Below are 14,454 nucleotides of genomic sequence, written 5' to 3'. Positions count from 1 at the left end.
GTTCTGCTTTTTGTGTACAGGGGACGTATCTGGGCAATTTTCCACATTTCCAGGTAGATGCCAGTGTTGTAGCTGTACTGGAATAGCTTGGCTAGGGGCATGGCTAGTTCTGGAGCACATGTCTTCAGTACTATTGCCGGAATGCTGTCAGGGCCCATAGCCTTTGCAGTATCCAGTGCCTTCAGTCGTTTCTTGATATCACACGGAGTGAATCGCATTGGCTGAAGACGGCATCTGTGATGCAGGGGACTTCAGGAGCAGCCCGAGGTGGATCATCCACTCGGCACTTCTGCCTGAAGATTGTTGCAAATGCTTCAGCCTTATCTTTTGCACTGATGTGTTGGGCACATTGAGGATGGGAATATTTGTGGAGCCACCTCCTCCTGTCAGTTGTTTAATTGTCCACCACCATTCATGACTGGATGTGGCAGGACTGCAGAGCTTGGATCTGATCCATTGGTTGTGGGATCACTTAGCTCTGTCTATCGCATGCTACGTCCACTGTTTGGCACACAGATAGTCATGGCTTGTAGTTGCACCAGGTTGACACCTCATTCTGAAGTATGCCTGGTGCTGCTCCTGGCATGCCCACTGCACTCTTGATTGAACCTGGGTTGATCCCCTGCCTTGATGGTAATGGTAGAGTGGGAGATGTGCCGGGCCATGAGGTTACAGATTGTGGTTGAATACAATTCAGCTGCTGCTGATGGCCCACAGTGCCTCATGGATGCCCAGTTTTGCATTGCTAGATCTGTTCTAAATCTATCCCATTTAGCATGGTGGTTGTGCCACACAACATGATGGAGGGTATTCTCAATGTGAAGAAGGGACTTGGTCTCCACAAGGACTGTGCGGTGGTCACTCCAACCAATACTGCCATGGACAGATGCATCTGCGGCAGGCAGATTGCTGAGGACGAGGTCAAGTATGTTTTTCCCTCTTGTTGATTCCCTCACCACCTGCTGCAGACCCAAATACATACATGTGTATCAACTTTTTTCATATTTAGTCTGCTTAATAGTACCAATCAACATTTACAATAGATTATTATATGTGAAGTTAATATGTTCAACATTTTATTACCAAGTATAGTCAAAAATGTATAAGTAACGCATGATTTGAGATTAAATTTCAATATCCACATCCTGCTTTTCAGACCATTTGCTTTCAGTTTTTGACCATTTAGAAAATTAGTTATTTGAATAGAGATTTGTTTAAATGAAAATATTTTAAGATGTGACATCAATAAAACTTACTTTCTAAAACATGCTTAAAAATCCAGTTATAATTTAAATCATAGTTAAATTCCAGATAAACAAAATGCAAATTACTGCCCAATTGTGGAATGTACTATTTGTCTGCATTAAATTTGTCTTAAAACATGAAATTATATACTTTCATGTGTAATTACCATAGACACTTTAGAATGCATAATCTAAGCTGACAGTCCATTGCAGTACAGAAGGAGTATTATTTTAATGGTATTATCCTTCAGACAATATATTAAACACATTGTCAAAGTATTTCACTGTATGCAAAGTGCGTTGAGATGATTCTAAGAGACAAAAGACATATCAATGCAAGTCTTTCTTTCTTATCTTTTTATAAGGCTTTCTGATGTACAATACTTTTCTGTGATGTGCTCACCAGTAATAAAACCATATAAAACAAACTTTGGCATATCATCAGAGTTTTCAATGACTTCCAGGATATAAAGAGGTGTCTCTTGCACCTAAAACCTAATTCCAGCTGAGATTTAAATTATCCTTTAGTTTTTGAGAAATAAAATACTAAGGGACAGTTTTGAGATGACAGCAAAACGGTCTAAAAGAGTCACTCAGAACGTTACCCAGCTGTGAACAGAGGTGAAAATAAACTGAAAGATCTATTAATGTCAAATACATTTTTAATTTTTCCAATATAAAATTATTTTAGAATTACCATTTAAATTATAACTGCATTAGTAACTTTGATGATGCCATTGATAAGACAGACTAGGGCATTTTATTGTTCATGGCTAAGTGCATGTTGTATAATGAATCTGCAACTGAGGGCATGTTTTCAAGTTTGGGAAAATAATTATATTTATATATTTACATTATCGAAGGGACACTAATTTTATTGAAGACACGTCTATGAATGTAACTGTGGTTTCAACTAAGCTCAGTTTTGAAAGGTATCAGAAGCTTGACTAGTAGAATTCATTAAAACACATTTGGAGAAAATCCCAACAAAACACTTCTCAGTTCATTGGGTGACAAATTACTGCACAAGAACAGACTGTTTACAGACACATTGCTGGATTCACTGATGCTTTCTAGCATGCCCAGAGGCTGATGACATCTATTGCTTGCTGAAGGCACAGTACAAATTATTAAGCTATTGAGACAAAACTTCAGCATTATTATAGATTCAGAAGTGGGCCTTATAAATCCTTCTAGTATGGCTATTTTCTCCTCCTCAACTGATGTTAGATACTTATTCTAGGGTTCAGTTCTATAGTCAATGGCACCCTTCTGGTAGCTGATCTAAGTGCCCATTATTCAATAGTGAGCTTAGATAGTGAATGTTGTCAGGATATTTTACCATTGGAAGTATGAGAGGAATCACAGCCAACCCTGATCTTGTCCTCTCCTGACCTATCTAAATAAGTAGACTTTCTGCCATCAGTCACTGGGTAGCAATCAACAGCAAGAACCCAGGCTGATTTTTTTTTGATCTCCTCTCTCCCCTGAGGACACCAAAACCATCTGTAGTGCCTCACTGTTGCTCCTGCTAGGATTAGCTAACTGACTATCAACCAGGATCTAACCAGAGTTCTTTCTCTTCTCTATTGCTTACTACCCCAACAAGACATTGTACCTAGCCACTGAGTCAGTGGGAAGCTCCATCCTGGCCTATTTGGATAAGCATCTGTTATGCCCTATAAAACATTAATAATTAAAAATATAATTGTGAAAATCTAATGTCATTTTTATAATTTATTAAAAAGATGAATTACAGCTTCAGGGCAGACTGTTTACAATAGTATATTTTTCAGCATTCTAATTTTCAAGCGGAACTACAGTCTGATAAGAAATCACTTTATCAAGATTGGTGACTATCTAATAAGATTTGAATTATTGAGGTTAGACTTTAGATTTTAAGCACATTCAAGACAAAAATGGATCATTCCTGTGTACCATGATAGGGATAACTTGTGACAAAAGGCAAAACTGATGAAGATAAAATGTGATTAATTGCTTTCAAGCCATTGAGGGGACAACCACCTGTTCAAGGTTGGCTAGTCAGCCAACCAGATCATAGGAAATAGGAGCAGGAGTAGGCCATTTGGCCCATCGAGCCTGCTCCGCCATTTAAACAGATCATGGCTGATCATCTACCTCTATGGCATTTTTCCCCACTATTCCCATATCCCTTGATCAATCTATCGATTTCTGTCTTGAACATGCTCAATGATTGGGCTTCCACGACCCTCTCGGGTAGAGAATTCCACAAATTCACCATTCTCTGAGAAATGGCTGAATGCACTGAAGACAGTAAAGGCTATGGGACCCGACAATATCCCAATTGTAGTACTGAAGATTCCAGAACCACCACCCACCCCCCACCCCCTTAGCTATTCTATTACAGCTGGATGAATAGAGAATATCATAAGATAAATTCACCCTACTTCAGAAAGGGAGAGGTGGAAAGAGGAGGAAGATTGCAAACTTACAAATCATGCAGCATAGGCTAAGCAATCAGACTGAAATAATACAAGTGGAACTCATAATCTACACAGAGCAGCTGATTCCCTGGCTGTTTAATCACACACCCACTCTGTTGAATTGGAATTGTTACAACACATGGTGGTTTTATGATTATAATTACTTGAAAACATTGAATTGACATGATTAGGTTTGATATATGTACCATGTAGAAACATTTCTGGGCTTGAAAAGAGTGCATCCTTTCACACTTACTATCAAAAACATGACAGTATTATATTCAGACTAAAAGAGTTCAGTAAGTAAATGTGTGAACTCCAGCAGAGGTTGCCAGTAAGTTAATATTCCTTACGCTTGTCAGATATACAATTACGTGCAAAGCATTAATTCTCTAACACAGACATTGTTAATACAGTGACTCAAAAAGTAAAATTGCTACTTTGGAGACTAAATCCATCAGGCAAATTGCACTACTACTAGCAACCTCTGCTGGAGTTCACAGATTCACTTACTTAACTCTTTTACTCTGAATATGATCTGTAATGTAATGACCTCCACAGTTCTGAGTTGGAAAGAAATGTATTTGTAAGCCTTGCCTAATATCTTTATTCTTACTTTGTTTTACACTTTTGCCATCGTGCTAGTGGCTTGGATAGCACAGAAGTTACAATTATGTCATTTCACTCGTGCATCTTCCTGACCAGGAGCATTATACCTTTGGAGAAATCAGCTGAGTAATTCATACTTTGCTTCTGTTACAATTCAAGGTCAGAGCCCAATGATGATTGAAGTGCTTCCTGAACCTTTACATAAATTGTGATCTATCCCACTGGACAATCAGAAGAAAATCACAGCTATTATTTGCATAATGCATATATGTGTGAACACTGCAGTTATTCATAACTTTATTTTGTTAATAACTGTCCCCAGATTTGTAAATAAGGGCAGCACAGTGGTGCAGTGGTTAGCACCGCAGCCTCACAGCTCCAGTGACCCAGGTTCAGTTCTGGGTACTGCCTGTGTGGAGTTTGCAAGTTCTCCCTGTGACTGCGTGGGTTTCTGCCAGGTGCTCTGGCTTCCTCCCACTGCCAAAGACTTGCAGGTGATAGGTAAATTGGCCATTGTAAATTGCCCCTAGCTTAGGTAGGTGGTAGGAAAGTGGTAGGGAATATGGGATTAATGTAGGAGGGGATGTGGTAGGGAATATGGGATTAATGTAGGAGGGGATGTGGTAGGGAATATGGGATTAAATGTAGGATTAGTATAAATGGGTGGTTGATGGTTGGCACGGACTCAGTGGGCTGAAGGGCCTGTTTCAGTGCTCTCTAGAACTAAGAACTTGGTAAACTGCCAACAGATTCTCAGCTTGGACTATGTCTCTTTTTCAAGAATATACTATATTCAGTACTTAAGGGAGAAAAAAAACACTCAACAAAATCTTTTTGTAGTGAATTTGAGAATACTAGTATCAGCTCTGAACATTTGCTTCTCGGGACAGAAAGCATTACACCAACACCCTTTCATTACTATCTAACTTGCCCAATTAATAGACGTCCAAAGCATAATTTTATTTATGATAACAAATATCAAAACTGATGGCTCAGTATGCTGAAAATGAAAGTTATGGATTTAATTCTCTTACATACTCTGACATGCACACCACTAGAATTTATAATCTAATTATTTACATAAGACGGTAAGATAACATACACTGAAAAGCAATACCACTGGTTTGTGGCTTCACACAAAAATGGATGGAATCACAAAAAGATCCAAAACATCTTTAAACATAAACTGGCGTTTGATTTATTCAGTCATTGTAAACTGAAAGGCCCCCGTAAGAATACAACAACGTCAGGCACTGGGTGTCTGCATTAGGGAAATGTTATGAGTGAAATTTATTTGTGAAAGACCGAGCACTGCATTTGTTTTAAAGAGAGAGGTATGTGAAAATTGGTGTCATTTTTAAACCAAAATGAGTGAGTCTCACTCCAGTGAGTGGGAGTTGATTGGTCTGCAGGCGTTTTCGAGTCTTAATATGCATATAGTGCAAACAGAAAAGATCAGGTATTCTTTGCTATCACTCCCTATTCAGCCTCATCACTTTGATGGTGTCCTGTAGCTGTCATACATTCGATTAGCGGTGTTTTGGCCATTTCGTGCTGAAAGGGAAATGTGATGATTGTCAAAACGTGACCTACTTGGCTCTACATGAGCAACTGAAGCAATGATTAAAGGTTTTTGCTTATATTGCCGTGATTGTCAACTACGTGTTTTTATTGCTGTTAATATCTGGAACTAGAATTTTAATCCTTTAGGCTTCTCTGATAGGACGTGCTCGACTGGTAAGCAGTTGCTGAACAAATCCAATTAGTGGAAAAGTAGGAAATTAACAGCTAACCTTTAATTACTTTATACATTATGTGCCGTGGATTTCAAATTTTAGATTAAGTACTGAATTATATTTCTAGCACCATTATATGTTCTTGTTAAAGGTCCGAGAGGAAATCATTGGAAAATAGGTAGTTATACAATTTGATAAGAGTAGGAAATTAATCATAATTAAACGTGAACCAGGCATCTTCACAAATGCTGCTCATTATGTGAGGAGGCGGTGGAGTATGTTAGGAGGCCTCCTGGCTGTAAATAGAAGGCACAAACTACCCGCTATATAAATGCATTTTGTTGTACAAGGGGAAATATAACACGAATCAAAGATGCAGCAGCAGAATGTTTACCCACTGAGCACCGTAGAATAAGAGAAGCGATTGCACAGCCCAGAGAACTGGGTTTCACACCATTAGTTAAGTGACAGAATGAGAGATGAGCAACTTTGTAGCTAAAGCAGAGACAAAGAGGCAAAATGAAGCAGCTTCCGATTGGAACAGTATCCATGCTAGGCGTTAGTGTGAGACATACATAGCCATTTGTACATTCTTTTGAGTTGGAACTGTATATGTACATGTATCTGCAAATCTCCATATGCTCCAGAGCAGACTTTATTTTGCATAATCCTAGACCAGTGTACGTCGTGGAAATGAGAATATCACGTGATACACAAATACACTGGTTAGCTGAACTGATCGGAGTTTTCTGCGGGTGCTTGTGTTCTGGGTCATTTGAATCTTTGTTAATTTCTATGTCAAGGTGATTTCATTTCCATAGCATACCAGCAGTGAAATCTCCACTTCAAACTGTAAATCAGCGGAGTGCCCTGGGAATCGATTGCATGATGTCCTACATCCTAGGGCCCAAGGGTCATTTACAGTCTCAACATTTTGACAACCCTTTTCCAGCGCAAAAAAAGGCCTCTGCAAGTAGTCGCGTATTATTTTTCCCAACAGACCATCCTAATTATACTATTATGTATACTGAATTGTTAAAGAATTGCATTTATTAAATACAAATTGACACAGTTAACACCCTGAAAGACTGGAATAATGCTCTGCTGTTTTCATGGAGATATTTTGTATTTGATATAATTCGCATGCAGATTTTGACCTTCTGCAAGTTGATTTACTTTCAAACCTGCTGAGTAGTCTCTGCGATGATGGGTTCTTTATAGCTTCCCCCCAGATATTGATATAGTGTATCTCCCTTGTCGATATGTGCAAGGTTTTATCGAACGCGGAACGAAAAACGTTCCACTGCTTTTCATCTTGATCATTCTTCCAACATTTGCCAATTGTCTGTTTTCTGTATCAGGTGGAGTGTACACCTCACTGTTTGACAATGACCTCAAATCAATAGTACAGGTTTCTTTTAGTAGGGGGTGGCGGGGGCGGGTGGTAATGGATGCTTGAACATCCCATGAGAGGGAGGTGGACAATTGTATAGAAGGCAAAATGCTGCAGACGCTGGAAATCTGAAAGTAAAACAGTAAGTGCTGGAAAGACACAGCAACTCAGCAGGAGAGAGGGAGGTCGGTTAACCTTTTAGCTGGACGTCCTTTGGGCAGATCTGAATGCTGCTTTGGCCTTAATATCCGCACGTCTTATTCTAATGAATCAATGGTGAAATTCTGCCACATTTTTAGTGACTGAATGGAACTTTCCAAAACGATTATCTAACAGATTCACACACTTGTTTTAAGTAGGGCGAACGCACTTCACACCTCATAATGCTTTGCTACTTGCTAAATGTTCAGAAACGTTGCGAACTCCAAATTGACGCATTAACCAGCAACTTCTCCAGTACTTTGCATCAAAACCGACTGCCGATTCTTCATACTTTACAGATCAATTATCCACTCATTGGTAATGGTTCGCTAAGTTCTACCGCAGCGTCTGCGCTCTGCGTTCTGCCATGAATCTTTAATTACTGCATTCAAGTGCGACTTTCTAGAGTAAAATATATATTGAGCAGTTGTGGTCCCAGAGGGAAATTTCCCGAAAGACATTCCTACTCGACTCAGGAAAGCAAAGGGAGTGATGGGGTTGGCGGTGAAGAAATGAGGGAGGCAGAGGGAGAACGAAACGGAGAGAAAGAGATTGTGTCTGAAAAAAAACTTTGAGGTCTGCATCAGTGGAAAAGGAGATCTGAGATTGCTGCGGTTCATTGTTTGTCAGAGGCTATCTGGCGTCTATGTGGCGCTTAATACATGGGGTAGATCCAATTAAAACAGGAAAAGGTCACTTCGGGATTTCATATTCCCAGCGATAAAAACAGCATGTCGAATTGGTAGGACACTTAAAAGTGCCCGGTAGAAATGGATGGGACACGAATAGCGAATGGACGGTTAGCTTTAGCTGAGAGTCTGTCTCGGGATTAATTACATTTTGTACTGAAAGCATTCTCTCTCTCTCTCTCCATCCTGTAGCAGGCATGGTCAACACGCCTGAAATGGCAAGAGATGTAACTGACGCCAGAACGCTGCCATCTCAAATGTTCTTGCTGCTGAACTAGAGGTTAGGATTTTTAACACCAACACCCACAAATCGCACCCCCCTCCCTCGCTCTCTCCCTCCCTCGCAAAACGTTTCAGTTAAAGGTGTGAAGCAATAGGCAGCGGTCATTTTCAAAAGACAGCGCAACAAAGTGCTTCGAGACCTGCTTACTAATGAGCGGAGACCTTGCAACAACTGCAGAGTCCGTAACATAAAAAAGGACGTGGCGGAGCGAATCTGCAAACGTAGACGAGTCATTTTTCATCGGGAATGTCTTGACTGGAGCCAGCGGAGTCCAGCATAGATTAGACTGTACTCAAACTATACTTGACACGTAATGCTCCCTGATATGTGAAAAAGCACCTTATCATAGCCAGCTAAATATAGCGCACTGTCGAGTTTAGATTTCTACCAAATACAAAAGTTCCAACAATGGACACTGCTGAAAAATAAATTGAATTGTCTCATTGCACCTGCAATGCACACGGGCAGAGAGGCGCCCCTTTACTATTGCTATTTGCATGTAACAAGATCCCAGAACTGTTCAGATTATATGAAGTAAACATCTGGCGAAAATTAGTAATGTGGTTTTCAATAAGTTTCCTTCTGTAATAGTATCGGTAGACTGACTTCATTAACTTTTTGAAGGTTTTTTTTTGTTTCATTTCAGTGCTTTAGTTCGAAACCAGAGAGGCGAACTGTAAAAACTGTACTCACAAGCATTGGTGACTGAAAAACTGTTGGAAGACTCGAGATTATCGACATGTGGGGTGAGAGCAAAAGGAGCTTCGGAGATGTTAGGGTTCGTGTTGTGAAGGTAAATCCCGAATCGAAAGGCGCTATTTTCCTGATCTGTACTTCTTGCGAACAGTCCCCCTGTGCAGAATTAAAAAGAGATCACATCGACTTGTGCCGCATAACACTCGTTCTTCAATCGCTGCTCCATATTATAGCACAGCACAAATGCAAGCTATATTGTAGATTAGAATGCTGCATCTTAATGTGATGAAATAAAACACGAGCAGAAATCAGTTTAACTTTCTTTTAGGATTAAGGCAACCCCCTCCCCCCCCCCCCCTTTAACCAGCATCAATTCCAAATGACTTGATTTATTTTACTACATTTAAGTCGCTCTCCGTGATCTTGGTTGCTGTAGCTCGGTTGGAAGTTCTATATACCATTTATGTACTATACTTAATACAGGAGTTGCTTACCTATTTGGACATTGCTGGGGAAAGCACCCAAGGCTACACCAAAAATCACGTTGAGTATTAGGAAGACAGACTGCGGGAAGGTTTGTCCCATTTTCTCCCTGATTTCAATTCCTTAAAACCGACCTGAAAAAGGCAAGTGCAACGCTCTGGATATAAATCCCACTCTCACCCTCTTTGCTTCTCTCTCTCTCTCTCTTCAAAACGCTTCAGTTACCAGCTAGGCGAGGATAAAATATTCTGCCAGAGGAAAATAGGACTATTTCACACTGGCAAAGATGGTGGTGAAGTGAGGCGGGGATCTGAACATGCGCCTCCAATTGGAGCGGCGGGGGAATATTGATCAAACTTGATCTGACGTTGAATTAAGCAGCATCTCTTAACATCCCTGCAACTGCAGAGCGGGCTGCAAAACACAAGTACTGTACTGGCGTTTGTCAACAGCGCGTTGTGCTGAATAGAAAACACAACTCTCACGTGTACTCAAAGCTTTAAAGAGACATCGTCGCGTTTTTTTAATTTACCAGATATTTCAAAGCTATCAGAAACCAAACCAGCACAGAAGGAGGTCATTCGGCGTCCTGTCTGTGGCAGCTTTGAAAGTCACAGTGGTAGGGACTGACTGCCCTGATTATAGTTCTGAAGTTTGAATATTACGTCTATTTTTACTTGAGCATAATAAATGTACGAGATTGGAAAATAAGCCCATTTCGGCCCATTTAGCTAGAGTTCAGAAACACAACGAGAAATTCAATTGAATGATACTTCGTACTTTGTTGTAATAACATTTTGCAAAGGCCCAGTTTTGGCATGTTAATTATTTGTTTTGTTTAATGATTCAACCACAACAACAGCTTGTATTTATATAATGCCTTTAACATAGAAAAACGCCCCAAGGCGCTTCAGAGGAGCGTTAGGAAACATAATTTGACACTGCGCCACATAAGGACTTATTAGGACAGGTGACCAAAAACTTGGTCAAAGACCTGGATTTTAAGCAGCATCTTAAATGAAGAGAGAGAGAGAGACAGAAAGCTTTAGGGAGGAAATTCCAGAATTTGGGCCAGGACAGCTGAAGGCAGGGCCACCTTTGGTGGAGGAATTAAAATCAGGGATGCATAAAAGGGCAGGATTGAAGGAGCACTGAGATCTCCAAGGATCTCTGAGGGATTTGAAAATGAGGATGAGAATTTTAAAATCGAGGTGTTGCCAGACCGAGATTCAATGTAGGTCAGTGAACACAGGGTTAATGGGTGAACGGGACTTGATGCGAGTTAGGCAGCAGCGTTTGGATGAGCTCAAGTTTATGGAGGCTGCAAGATAGCAGGCTGGCCAAGAGAACATTAGAATAATTGAGTCTAAAGGTAACCAAGGGAATGGACGAGGGTTTCAGCAGCAGATGAGCTGAGCAAGGGTGGAGACTGGCAATGTTATTGGGGTGAAAATAGGAAGTCTTAGTGCTGGCAGAGGATTTATGGCCAGAAGCCATAGGCTCAAATAGGACTCCATGTTTGTGAACACTCTGGTTCAGCCTCAGGCAGTGGCCAGGGAGAGGGATGGAATTGATGGCTAGGGATTAGAGTTTGTGGTGGGGACAGAAGACAATGGCTTTGGTCTTCCCAATATTTAATTGGAAGAAATTTCTGCTCATTGATTACTGGTTGTTGAAGAAGGTGCGTGATAAATCAATGGCCGTGGAGGAGTCGAGAGAGGTGGTGGTGAGGTAGAGCTGGGTGTCGTCAGGGTACACATGGAATCTGACATGTTTGTGGAAAATGTCGCCAAGGGGCAGCATGTAGATGAGAAATAGGAAGGGATGAAGGATAGATTCTTGGGGGATTCAAGACGAAATGTAACCCCTTCTGCATAATAAACATCACACAAGTGGGGAAGGTCTGTTTCCGAGAGGATGATGATAGGGGTTATCATATCATTCTTGTTCTATGAGGTGCAGTTGAAAAACTGAAGTTTTGGGAAAGTAGAACTGTACGAGGTTGTGAATGGTTTTCAGGATTTAAAAAATAAATTAATGGACCTGAAATAAATGAACAGATCCTGTTCTGTGACCAAACTGTTACTTGAATAATTCAGATACAGATCAAAAGTCCCCAAGCTGGATTCTTGATTGGTGCTGATTTAGTTTTTCTTGGGCAGGGCAGCAGCTGTGGTCTGTGTTTGGCCTCAGGGAGGCCAAAAGGGGAGGAAAAGGTCAGTCAAGTTCCTGTCACCTTAACTTCAGCTAATAGTCATTTTCAAGCACTTAGATCTGTAAATATAAAACTTTTGAATTATTCTGAGCAGTGAAATTATTATTTGAACTATTGAATAACACTGGCACAACTTTAAAAAAAGACTTGACTGCTCAATTTCAAAATATAATATTCACGGACGAGTTGGATTAATTCCTTTCATTTCACATATGACGCAAGACTTGACAAAAGACAGCTGTATAAATGTGGTTGGCACTCTAGACGATCGTTGTAAGTAATATTTCCTTTAAAGTGGGACGTGGGACAAACATTTTGTGTATCTGAGCTAAAGTAAAATCGGTTGTCAAAAAAGTGCCAGCACAATTTGCAAATCTGACAGGACAAAATCAACAGTTGTACTAACTGAAATCCAGTAACTTAAAAATAGCACTTTGCCCAGAGAAGTGGCTCACTGTATATATTGGTATCACGCTTCTTGGGTGTATCCAAAGGTCCCTGTGTATCACACACTTCTAATTAAAAAGTTGATTTTTAGTTGTCTTTGTCTATTAGAGTACTCTGTACATTGTGTTCATGTTTCCTAAACATTCACAAAGTTTGGGCTGAATTTTCCCGTGTTGTCCTGTCAAATCTAAAGCCTCCTCCTCCATGGAGGTTAGGATGGCCAGGTATGGAACCCCTCAGTCTTGACCCGTTCATTAATGTTATGTGCTGTCTTCTCATGCAAGCACAAAGATGAACACTGTTAGTTGCCCCATGAAGACAAGCACAATGCCTATGCTGGTGACTGTGCATGATGGGGGCACACGAATGCCTCCTGTACGCAGCCACTTTCGAGGGACCTTGCTGGAGTCAGCAATCGCAGATGGGCACCGCTCACTGAGATGCACTAAGCCTCTGACAGGGTATGTTGCTGGCTGATCCTATTGCCACCGGCTAGATGGTCATTCCCTTTCCACCAAACTCACCCTCTCACATTGCCATATACAAGCCCCAAGGGAAAAGAGATATGGAGTACTAGCCTTGGCAGAATGAATAATGTCATTGATGTACTTGCAGCACTGGAGCCAGATTCTGGGGGAAGCTATGGACCTCCTCTGCAATCTCCATTCAAGCTTGCTTGGTCAGTCAGGCTGGTCTCCTCCTGTCCCTGGAGAAGAGGACCTCCCGCCTTGCCCTTGCAGTCTGAAGAAGAGCCTGCAGGGAGGCATTGCCGAACCGTGGGGCCACCCAGATTCTTCCTTCTGCCATTATCTCTGCTGATTTTTTTTCCTTCTGCAAATGTTCTCACAGTCCTCATGATACTGAGTGCTGGCAGCCCTTTAAATATGGCATCAGCCACTGCAATGGCATGACCTCACGCCACCTCCGCTGCCTCTCTGTCCACCTCTGCTGCCTTAGTGGTCGGCCTGTAGGCCTACTGACTCTTAATTGGCCAGTCACCAGAAACTCGTTTGCAGACAGTCGAACCCTGCCCAAGCGGCAGCAGCTCCCGCTCCCCGATCCCAATGACGGGACCTGGGGCCAGCTACAAAATGCAGCCCTTTGTTTCAGCAGTTGACATAAAAAATGGTCTATTTACTTTCTACCATATTATTTTCATGTATTACGTACCTAAGTATATGTGTTCTCTCTTTCTTCCTTTAAGACACTCCTTAAAACCTACCAATTTGGCCAAACCTTTTTCACCTGTCCTAATATCTCCTTATGTGGCTCAGTGGTAACTTTGTTTGATAATCGCTCCTGTGAAGTCCTTTGGAATGTTTTACTTTGTTAAAGATGCCATATAAATGCAAGTTGCTGTTGTTTCCACTTGAGACATTGAAGCATTTGGAATACTGCTTTTCCTGTTTCCTACATTAAAACAGTGACTGCACTTCACAGGTATTCTTTGGCTGTAAAGTGCTTTGAGTCGTCCAGTGGTCGTGTGAAGCGCTATATAATTGGAAGTTTTTCTTTTTTTTATGTAAGAGCCAGTTCAGAGCAGAGTAATAAGGAATTATTCAGGTAATTAGAGGTTGAAGGTATGAGGAGATACAGAACTGACTTTGTTTTGGTTGGAGAAGAAAAGAGTAAGGTGCAAAGGAAAGATATATTTTTATATATGCTGGAAATACTCAGCAGGTCTGGCAGCATCTGTGGAGAGCGAAACAGTGTTAACATCTCGGTTTGATGGCCTTTCATCAGAACTTGATATACATTGAGAAGAGTGGATAATTTATATGCAAGTCATTTAACCTGAGCTGTAAGCACAGAACCAGAGCAATAAATTAACAAGTCTCAAGGAAAACTAGAGATTAGTTTGCATTTCCCCTTACAAAGTAATGACTATGTATAAAAAAAAAACTCCAGCTAAAGCATTAATGTTCTGTTCAAGCACTGCTAAAAAAAGTTAGAAAATACCTAATTAGAAATGGGATCAAAGATTGTAAGGGAA

At 40.8% G+C, this 14,454-nt stretch overlaps 1 protein-coding gene across 9 annotated transcripts in view; it reads right to left on the bottom strand.

Moving 5' to 3' along the window:
- Positions 1-10,140, bottom strand: part of LOC137377583 (glutamate receptor 3-like) — a 415,021-nt gene extending 404,881 nt beyond the window's left edge. For all 9 annotated transcript variants that reach the window (XM_068047365.1, XM_068047356.1, XM_068047357.1 and 6 more), the window contains exons 1-2: positions 9,811-10,140; positions 9,314-9,472 (exon numbers count right to left, since the gene is read on the bottom strand). In XM_068047365.1, the coding sequence (XP_067903466.1) occupies positions 9,314-9,472; positions 9,811-9,901 (250 nt within the window). In that variant the 5' untranslated portion in view covers positions 9,902-10,140. The remainder of the gene's footprint in view (positions 1-9,313; positions 9,473-9,810) is intronic.
- Positions 10,141-14,454: the final 4,314 nt, after the last annotated feature.

The sequence above is a fragment of the Heterodontus francisci genome, chromosome 15 (assembly GCF_036365525.1).
Source record: "Heterodontus francisci isolate sHetFra1 chromosome 15, sHetFra1.hap1, whole genome shotgun sequence".
Taxonomy (NCBI): domain Eukaryota; kingdom Metazoa; phylum Chordata; class Chondrichthyes; order Heterodontiformes; family Heterodontidae; genus Heterodontus; species Heterodontus francisci.
Note: the sequence above shows the minus strand (reverse complement) of the source record. Positions and strands in the feature narration are given on the sequence as shown.